Raw genomic sequence first — 10,700 nt, forward strand, 5'->3', positions numbered from 1 at the left:
GTAGCAGTGGAGAAGGGAGGTATGATGGCTTCAAGTCGGAGGTCCAGTAGAACGGGGAGCTGCTCCACCTGCAGGGGCAGCCTGGCCTGGATGTGGGAACCCAAGCAAAGTGAGGTGGAGCCATGCAGATGGGCGGCCTGGTGAAGGGAAGCCTGTCCTCAAGAGGGTGTGCACAGCGCAGTGGAGGTGGAGGGCATGGAGGAATAGAAGTTGGCCACATGATGGGAGATGGATCATGTCAGAAACTATATGAAAAAGAACAGAGGCTGCGTTTGCCACTGCTGAAGGAGCAGGTCACTTCAGAGAGAGAAAACATGAGAGAGCTGAGTAGAATGTGCCTGTGTACACGAATGCTTTCCAGATAACAGGATAGATGGATAGATAGATAGAAGGATAGATAGATAGATAGATAGATAATTATGTTTTTATAACCAAGCATGCATGCATTAACTATACATCTATTAACAGTTCTAACTCTGGAAGAGCAGGAAATCTATTCGATATTGACTAAATGAACTACACAGACACTCTAGAAAAATAATAACAATGGATGGTCATTGTATGAGAAACTATGCTATGTCTTTATTCAATAAGAAAGTGTAAAACAAAAGTACACTCAAAATGGCCATTATCAAGAATATAGAATATAAGTTGGGCACCAGTGGATCATACCTCTAATCCTAGCTAGTAGGAGGCTGCGATCTGAGAATTGTTGTTCAAAGCCAGCCCAAACAGGACAGTCTGTGAGACTCTGATTTTCAGTTCATCACTAAAATGCCAGAAGTGGAGCTGTGGCTCAAGTGGTAGAGCAATAGCTTTCAACAAAAAAATCTCAGGTACAGCACCCAGACCCTGAAATCAAGCCCCAGATGGGCACAAAAAATCAAATAGTTTGAAGTCTCAGGTGGAATTCTTCAAGCTTGGGACATCTGATAGAACACAGGAGACATACACATCATTTTTTTGGTTCTCCTACCAAGAAGGCAACCCTAATTAAAAATCACAAGAAAGGGCTTGGAGTTTGGCCTAGTGGTTAAAGTGCTTGCCAAGCATGCACAAAGACCTGGGTTCGATTCCTTGGTACCACATACATACAAAAAAACTGGAAGTGGTGCTGAGGCTCAAGTGGTAGAACTCTAGCCTTGAGAAAGTCCAAGGACAGTACTCAGGCCCTGAGCCAAAGCCCAGGACTGGCAAAAAAAAATCACAAGAAATTATCATGCATACCCAAACTGAAAAGAAAAAATTCCAATCCTGGCTTTTTATTGAGTTCATAATATTCTATACAGTGAATATTTAGAAAGTTGAATACTGAATAAAAAAGTTTTCAGGACCATAAGGAAGTCTTGGAAAAACAAATGAGTGCTGTTTATTTCTCCTACAAAAGGACATACTAGCTGGTTGCAGTGGCTCACGCCTGTTATCCTAGCTAGATATCCTAGCTGAGATCCTAGATCTCAGAAGGCTGAGATCTGAGGATCATGGTTCAAAGCCAGCTCAGGCACTAAAGATTGTGAGATTCTTATCTCCAATTAATCACTAGAAAACGGGAAGTAGGGCTGTGGCTCCGGAACAGGTGGTAGCCTTGAGCTGAAGTGCTCAGGTGCCTTTGGCCCATACCAGTCATCTTAAGTCTTCAGGAAGCTGCCATTTGAGGATCACATTGGAAGACAGCCCAGACAAAAAGCCAGAAGTGGTGTGGTGGCTTAAGTGGTAGTGCTAGCCTGGAGTAAAAGAAGCTCAGGGCCAGTGCCCAGGTCCTCAATTCAAGGCTCAGGATGGCACATACCCATAAACACACAGATACACCCCTACTATGACAGACTGGCAGACGATGTTAAGATCTGGGCACCAGGTGGCAGTGCTGTGTCAGTGTTCAGGTTCTGGTTTGCAGGTCGTGTCTTAGTCACATGGGAAATACTGCCATTTATAAGAATATAACAGATGATTAAAAGTAGATTGAGAGTTTCGTATGAGGTGGTTCTGGAATATAGTTCTCTATTTGTGCTTGTGTAGCAGACAGGGCACCCAGGCATTTGCTCTAGACAGCTCCTCTTTGTTTCTCACTTTGTCTTACGGCTCAGTTTAATTAGCACAAGGAAAGGGTGCTGCAACTGGAAATGCAGTGTTTTTCATTGACTTTCGGTGGCCAGGCCCTAGTTCACAAAATGACTTACAGACTTTCCTGGCCAAGCTGGCTTCAAACCACATCAGATCATCAGATCTCAGCCTCCTGTGTAGCTCTGATTAGAGACAGGAGTCCTGTCTACGTATTTTTTAACCCTGCGTTCTAACCACATTGCCTTCATTGGTTATTTAAATTTATTTTTGAATGAGCATACGTTAGTAATTCAGTGGGATTTTATTATAATATCATATATGGAAGCAATAACCTTTGAATATATTTGCTTCCTCCATTCTATTCTTCCTCCTCCACTCCCTCCCTCTATCTTTTTAAACTGTGTAGTGTTAACATCTTTACACAATGTGTAGCACATTGTGTTATCTTTACACACACACAAGCTAGCATATATAACATTTATGTAACATATTTCCATAGTCTTCACTCCTTTTCTTCCCTCCCCATTCCACAAATCACCCCAGACAATCCTCCTTTCATTTATGTCCTGTTATTGTGCTATCATCATCATCATCACCACCACCTTCACCAGCAGCAGCAGCAACATTCTGCAGCTTAGTGACAGCAGGCAACATTTGGCTTTTACAACTTGACATACCTCAAGGTATGCTTTCCACTTTCCTGCAAATAACATGATTTCCACTTAGCACAATAATATTCCATAGTGTGTGTATGCATATGATTGTCTCTTCATTGGTTATTGTGCACTCAGCTGATTCTACAGCTCTTGCTATTGTGAATAGAGCTGTAATAATCATGCACATGCAGCAATCTCCCTTGTATATTGACAGTCCTGTCCAGCAAGTTATCTTAATCTTTCTGTGTGTGGGGGGGGAAACAGGAAGAAGGCAAGCCAATAATGGAAACAACAAGCCCAGGTAGGAGTCAGGAGAAAGCAAGAGAATATTCCTTTCCTTTCAGGTCAGAGCTCCAAGACACTTATGGGCCCTGGCTTGTCCATATCAGATGGCATGTGTCAAAGAAAAGACTTGAGAGCCCTCAAAAGAAGGTTGTAGACTTTAACCAACTCTCCACTCTAAATTAGGGAGGCTAAAGTCTCTAGCTATTTTTAGCTCCTTTGTTGTGATTCTGGAGTTCTCTCAGAACTGTAAGAAAAAAACTGAAGAGCAAGAGTTATCACTGCCATTTGAGCTCCTACTGTTACTATTGCCTAATGTTACTGTCCATTTTGACGGTCTATCTCTTCAACCCACCGTATGTGTACAGGATATATGTGCATATGTGTGTGTGTGTGTGTTTGTATGACTGGGTTTTTTAATATTCACAGATTTGGGGGCTATCCATATAATTTTTAAGAAGTTAGGAATTCCTGGCCCAAGACCTCTGCCCTTTGGGAGAACTGTTTTTCTCATCGCAAGGTGAGTGTTGTTTGAGCTCTATAGATTGCTTTGTTTTTATAATTGCAAAGCCTTGCTTCCTTCCATCCATGAAAGTGCTGTAGAGAGGAAGTGCTCACCTTCAGAAAAATCTGTGTGGACTTCCCCTAGAGAATGTGCAGATGTACTGCAGGGCTCTGTGTCCAGTGCTCCTGAGCATGTGCTGGGTATCAGAGGTTCCATCCACATTCCCAGTATCTTGGCACTCACGTTAAGAACTTGATGCTTACACTTTGTGAGCACCAAAGAAGATTTTTTTCCCTACCAGACCCAAATCCAGGAAGAGCCACTGTGCGCTTATTTGCACAGTTAAAATAGAAGAGTTGAGAATTCCTACCTGGAAGATTTCTTTTTTCTTTTTCTTTGTTTGGTACCTTGAGAAGTACAAGCTCATAGGAAGGGTTTCATTTGTGGTGAGGTACATGTAGAAGTGGTATCGCTCTTATCTGTTCACATTGGCAAGTTCACTTTGTTTTCACTCACTCTCTGACCTTGACCAGAGCCATATATGAATTTTCCAGAGCCATATATTAATTGCCTATACCAAAGGAGCTGACTTGAATGTCTTAATTACAGGGACCTCATTTGGTAAACAAGAAAGATGTTGCTCAAGGAGATAGAAGATAAAGGACTGGACACGTCAGCTGGGTCCTGTGGCTCAAATCTGTAATCTTAGCTACTAGAGAACCAATAACCTGGAAATTGCAGTTTGAAGTCAGCTCAGGCTCACCTCTCTCTCCCCCCTAAAAAAATGCTTAAATGAAAGCCACATCAAAGTGACACACTGCATGTACAAACCTGTTCTAACTTATTCAAAGAGAATGCACTTTGATGAGGTCTTAAACATGTAATACCTACCGTCATTTCTCTTCCTAGGGAATTACACTTTTTGATGCAGAATGTTATATGAAATATGGAACACTTTGGGGGTACGTATTCTGGGAATTTCCATGAGGTAGATTGTGAAGATGAGACGATGTATTTTCTTGGGACACTATCAGCCCAGAGCCTCTTGAGTCTCACCAATCTGGCAACACTATTTGTGTGTGTGTGTGTGTGTGTGTGTGTGTGTGTGTGTGTGTGTGTGTGTGTGTGTGTGGATAGTCCTGGGGCTTGAACTCAGGGTCTGGACACTGTCCCTGAGTTTTTTTCTCTCAAAGCTAGCTCTACTTCTGGCTTTTTTTATTTTATTATTATTTTTTTTTGGTGGTGAATTGGAGATAAGAATCTCATAGACATTCCTGCCCAGATTGTCTTTAAACTACAATCCTCAGATTTCAGCCTCCTGAATAGCTACAATTATGTTTAATATTTTAAATGTATTAAAAGCCATGGTACTTGGCTTGAACAAAAGTCACAAATGCCCCACCAAGACTTAACCAAATGTCTCAATGTCCATGCACTCTAGGAAGGGCTCTTTGTCTTTAGGGCTCTCCTCTGTGCCTCAGCTACATTGGCCTGCATTTTGTGAAACTTCATGGCTTCTGTGTACAAAATCCCTAGGTATTATTGCCAGATATTGAGGAGCTAGTGCATCTTCACAGTCTGGATTTCTTCTTTCTGGCTCCTGGCTGGTTAGGTTTTCCACTCAGCTGTGTTTTGCACACACAGGTTGTATGAAGGTCAGAAGCCTGTGCTGGCAATTACAGACCCAGACATAACAAAACACTGCTGGTTTCAAATGCTACACTACTTTCACAAAGTGCCAGGTAGGCTTCATCCCCCCCCATTTTTTAAACATCTCATTATAGATTAATCAAGAAAATAGATATTTATCCTGTTTTATCATGAAATAATTTTAAGCTCTGGGGAAAAGTGGGAAAGAATGTTGTCAGTAGTGATATTGGCCAAGATACATTTGGTTCATGAGTCAAGATGTTGGATTGAAACCCTTCTGTTAATAACTATAAATAAGATAATTAACATACATGATAATCAGATTATAACATAATTAATAAATAAATGGATCAAATGAAAGAAAAGTATCTAGAATATGAAATCCTGAAATCACATGAGGTAGCTGCCTCACTTGGAACTAGACATTTGGGATAAAGGTTTGTTGAGTTTCTCACAGGGACAACTGCTCACATAGACAGGGGATTATCAACTCAAAGCTGCCAATTCACCAATTTTATACAACTTAGTAAGATTTTCCAATTGACAGAGAACAAAACTATTTTTTTTTGAGTGTAGCCTCTTGGCCCAACAGGAGTTTTTTTTTGCTAGTCCTGGGGCTTGAACTCAGGGCCTGAAAACCTTCCTTGGGCTTTCTCAAGGCTAGTGCTCTACCACTAGAGCCACAGCACCACTTCCAGCTTTTTTCTATGTATGTGGTACTGAGGAATTGAACCTGGGTCTTTGTGCATGCTAGGCAAGCACTTTAACCACTAGGCCAAACTCCTGGCCACCCAACAGGATTTATGAAAAATGCCATCTCCATGTCAGAGGACAAAGAATGGAAGAGAATAAGAGCAGTGCTTTCCCCCACCTTCACCAGTGGGAAACCAAAGGAAGTAATCAAACCTGAGAGCGTGGGGCTGGAACATTGCAGAATGAATAGGGGACAGGGTGAGAGGCAGATGAGAGTCCTTTCCCAAGAGCACATCCTCTAAGGTTGAATGGCCTGACAATGGCGTTTTGTCCTCATGGCCCACAGATTCCATGCTTTCTCGTAAGTGGGATGTCGTGTTTCACTTCTCACAGGGGGTGCGTGGGGAGGAGGGAGGGAGGCATGGCCTCTGTGTTTTCAGTCTTCTCTTGTTTTGTGTCTAGATGTTCCCTGTCATTCGTAACTTTTCTGATGGGTTGGTGAAGAACCTGAGACCACGAGCAGAGAAAGGCAATCCTGTGGCACTGAAGGAGTGAGTATTGCTGGGTTCTGGTAGCACACACCTGTACTCCTAGCCACTCAGGAGACTCAGATCTGAAGGTAATGATTCTATGCCAGCAGAAGAGCCTGTGAAATGCTGCTCAGAAAAGCCAGAAATGGAGCTATGGCTTAAGTGCTAGAGGAGTAGGCTTGAGCAAAAGAAGTTCAGGCCCTAAATTTTAGCTCCAGGATAGGGAGAGAGAAAAGTGGGGGAGGGAGGGAAGAGGGAAAGAAAGAAGACAGGCAGAGACATAGAGAAAGACAGAGACAGAGAGAGAGAGAGAGAGAGAGGTGGGGAAGGAAGGAGAGAGAAATGACAGAGACAGAGAGAGAGACAGCGAAAGAGAGAGAGAGAGAAAGAGAGAGAAGAGACACACACACACACACACACACACACACACACACACACACACACACAGAAAGAGAGAGAGAAAGCGCATTCCAGATCATTGTTCCACGCTTGGCCTGCCCCAATCCCATTCTATGACCTCTTAGGATCCATCACTATCTACAGCAGTCTAGTATCATCCACATGGTATTTGCACTGCTGTGATGTGTCTGGTGGTGGTGGGGGTGGGGTGTTTCTGTTTTCTGACACTGAGTACCTAGAGCTCCCTGATGAGTCTGACTCACCCAATCTTCCTTGTCAACCCTCACACAAGGGTTGGGGGACCATGGGTGTCTTGGAAATATCTTGGGGAAGAGGTCTGGCCCCATCCAATGAGTCCTCGAAGAACACGTTGTGACTGGCCTGTCCTGACCCAGGGCTTCGCTTCCACTTTGTGCTGCCTGTGTAACAGAAAGGAGCGAGAGAGGGGAAAGAGAAGTGCAAGTTTTCATTGTGCTGTGTCTTTCTCTGCTGCAGCATCTTTGGAGCCTACAGCTTGGATGTGATCACGGGGACATCATTTGGGGTGAACCTCGATTCCCTCAACAACCCACAGGATGTCTTTGTAGAAAAAGTCAAGAGGCTTCTAAAATTGGATTTCTTCAATCCATTGTTTCTTTCAGGTTTGTTGATATTCTCCCTCTCTCTCTCTCTCTCTCTCTCTCTCTCTCTCTCTCTCTCTCTCTCTCTCTCTCTCTCTCTCTCCCTCTCTCATCCCCTTCCTTATTTAATAAAACACTTCATTGATATATAACTCATTCAGACACCTCAGTACCTCACTTAACTGTACACCTCAATGACTTTTTTCACTCCATTTAAAGAAACGTGCAGTCATTACTACTGTCAATTGAAGAAGATTTTGCAATCAGAAACCCTGTACCAGGCAGGAAGGTGGCCTAGGGTAGAGTGCTTGCCTAGGATACATGACGCCCTAGGTCCAATTCTGGAGTATCACATAAACAGGCCAGAAGTGTTGCTGTGGCTAAATGGTAGAGTGCTAGCTTTGAGCAAAAGAAGCTCAGGGACAGTGCCCAGGCTCTGAATTCAAGCCACAGGACTGACAAAAAAAAAGACAGAACACCAAACCTTAGTTAAGTGCCAGTGGTTCAGGCCTTGTCCCTCTGTAGTCTGATGTATGAGAATGGTGGCTAAAAGCCAGCCACAGGAAGGAAAATCTGTGAGACTTTGATTTCCAAGTGATAGGGCATCTGTCCCGAGTTCAAGCCCTATAACTGATAAAAAGAAAAAAGAATGAACAAAAGAAAGGCTTGTGGAGTTACATGGGTCATATTCACAGAGGGAGGCTAAGCGCTGCTCTTCTGATTCGTTTCTCATGTCATGGATGACCTTCTGCCCTTGAAATCCATCTGTCTTCTTTCCAGCATCAAGTGTATTTACTTCAGCTGGTGATTAACTCCCAGAATTCCAAAGACATGGCGTCTCACAAAGGTCCTGGGGACTCCTTTGGAGTCTATTCACGGGGTCATGTGAAGTCAGTTTTGCACAGAGGCATATTTCTGCAGAATTGCAGAAAGATATTATGCATTGCAGCCACAGGGCATCACACGCATCACCATGACCTTACATATTACACTGACAGCCAGGCAGCAGTGCTCACGCCTGTCATCCTGGCTACTCCAGAAGGTGAAATCTGATGATCACAGTTCAAAGCCAGCCCAGGCAGAAAAGTTTGTGAGACTCTAATCTCAAATAAACCGCCAAAAGGCCAGAAGTGGAGCTATGACTCAAGAGGCAAAGCATTAGCCTTCTGCTAAAAGACTCAGAGACAAGGATAAAGCTCAGGCCCTGAGTTCAAGCCTGAGAACTGGCGCACGCGCGCACGTGCACACACACACACACACACACACACACACACACACACACACACTCGTGCACACATACATACACACCACAAAACTTTTCTTTTCCTCTCATCATTTATTTTTTTGTGTGTGGCGGGGGGTATGGGGCTTAAACTCAGCCTGGGTGCTGTCTCTGAGCTAGCTCTGCAGCTCAAGGCTATAGCCCTACCCCTGGGCCTGGGCAATGTCAGAGTTCTTCAGCTCAAGGCTACCGCTCTACCCTTGAGCCAAGCCTCACTTCCAGTTTTCTAGAGGTTAATTGTGGCATCCTGTACTGACTGCAGTTATCTACAATATATGTTTCTCTCCCTTTAGCTCTAACTGACTTGGAGATGGCAGCCCAATCGATTATCTTTATTTTCGCTGGCTACGAGACCACCAGCATCACTCTTTCCTTCATTATGTATCTATTGGCCCTTCACCCTGATGTCCAAAAGAAGCTGCAAGAGGAAGTGGACAGGACTTTTCCCAATAAGGTGAGGGCTTGGCACCTGGGGAGGACGGGAGCTCATGAGATCACAAGAGCATCTCCTTATCACTTCCAGAGAGGACTTCTGTACAACAGTGCAAGCTCGGAAGCCTTCTTCAACTCTGTGTGTATCTGGACTTGCAGCCAGGTTTCTGAGCTGCAGTCAAGCTCTAAAGGAACGAGAGCAGTGGACTGGTCTAGGAACTGAAGATGGGGCTGAGTTTGTGCATTTTTATCCTTTTACAACCTGTGAGAAATGAAGGTGGGGTGGTCTTCTGCAGTGAGTTTGTGATCAGCAATTGTGGACATTTTCGTGCTTCTTCAAGGGCTGGGTGGGCTTTGATCTGCTGTGTGGCATAAAGGAAGTGACTTTCTGTTCTCACAGGGGTATTTCTCTCTACTCTGTCTTTATTGTCATTCTCAGAGCTCTGATCAGAATATAGACAGTTATCACTAATCTGATGGACAATTAGTCAGGGAAAGGAGAGCTCCTGTGGTAATTGTTGGCAAAGACCTATCTCCAATGTTTAATTTGCATCATTCTACAATGAGTATTGTGTTGAGAAAGTTGACATCCGACTCGCTTCTCCAAAGAGTGTGATTATGAGGCCATCTACTCACATGGGGACCTGGATGAGGATCTTCCTTCCACTTTTACCATCAGAATCAGTGATTACATGGTGTGTCCATGGTCAATTGATTCGACAGCAATGTTAAAGCACTCACATATTTCAAACAGTATCCTTTCTTCCCCTCTCCTCCATCACTTTCTTTGGCGCTTTCTGTTCTTTTTTCCTTTTTTCCTCATAGTTTAGTCTCACAGCTTGTAGCACACACAAAGGTGGTGGATTGGTAGCAGTGAAGAAGGGAGGTATGATGGCTTCAAGTCGGAGGTCAAGTAGAACTGGGAGCTTCTCCACCTGCAGGGGCAGCCTGGCCTGGATGTGGGAACCCAAGCAGAGTGAGGTGGAGCCGTGCAGATGGGCGGCCTGGAGAAGGGAAGCCTGTCCTCAAGAGGGTGTGCACAGCGCAGTGGAGGTGGAGGGCATGGAGGAATAGAAGTTGGCCACATGATGGGAGATGGATCATGTCAGAAACTGCAGGGACTGGAAAAAATAGAAGAGAGACAAACACATCGGGTCCGGGAGGTCTGCAGCCCAAGCAAAAAAAACTGCAGCCTCGTTTATTCTCAACTCATAGCTTATATCCCTTCTTGAGACCAGGGCACTGCCAGGTGTTACATCCAGATGGTTAATCAGGGAACTGTTGGGGGTTACATTCATATGGTAAATCTCAGATCAATTGAACAGGAGAAGGCCAAAAAACATTAAGACAATCAAGCAATTATCTGATGCAAATCAAAGTACAGTTTGATTCCACTCTGGCTCCCAACATACTATATGAAAAAGAACAGAGTCTGCGTTTGCCACTGCTGAAGGAGCAGGTCACTTCAGAGAGAGAAAACATGAGAGAGCTGAGTAGAATGTGCCTGTGTACACGAATGCTTTCCAGATACATACATACACACATACACACACACATACACATGCACATACACACACATACATACATTTA

The 10,700-nt window shown here is 44.0% G+C and overlaps 1 protein-coding gene across 1 annotated transcript; it reads left to right on the forward strand.

The window, feature by feature from the left end:
- The first annotated feature begins 24 nt into the window (after positions 1–24).
- On the forward strand, positions 25–10,184 carry LOC150042663 (cytochrome P450 3A9-like). Its single transcript, XM_090324075.1, has 6 exons — positions 25–109; positions 5,953–6,050; positions 6,310–6,398; positions 7,272–7,417; positions 8,972–9,132; positions 9,936–10,184. The coding sequence occupies exons 1-6, from the start codon at positions 25–27 to the stop codon at positions 10,182–10,184; spliced, it is 828 nt and encodes a 275-aa protein (XP_090180201.1).
- The last annotated feature ends 516 nt before the right edge of the window (positions 10,185–10,700 follow it).

Source organism: Megascapheus bottae, chromosome 34 (genome assembly GCF_031878675.1).
Source record: "Megascapheus bottae isolate mThoBot1 chromosome 34, mThoBot2.hap1, whole genome shotgun sequence".
NCBI classification, from domain to species: Eukaryota; Metazoa; Chordata; class Mammalia; order Rodentia; family Geomyidae; genus Megascapheus; species Megascapheus bottae.

Bases quoted from the DNA above. Each gene is read 5' to 3' on its own strand.
- LOC150042663 (XM_090324075.1), top strand. From the start codon at position 25: ATGGCTTCAAGTCGGAGGTCCAGTAGAACGGGGAGCTGCTCCACCTGC. The intron at 110-5,952 runs GTGAGGTGGAGC...GCCACCCAACAG, and splicing joins GATGTGGGAACCCAAGCAAA to GATTTATGAAAAATGCCATC. The intron at 9,133-9,935 runs GTGAGGGCTTGG...TTTTCCTCATAG, and splicing joins ACAGGACTTTTCCCAATAAG to TTTAGTCTCACAGCTTGTAG.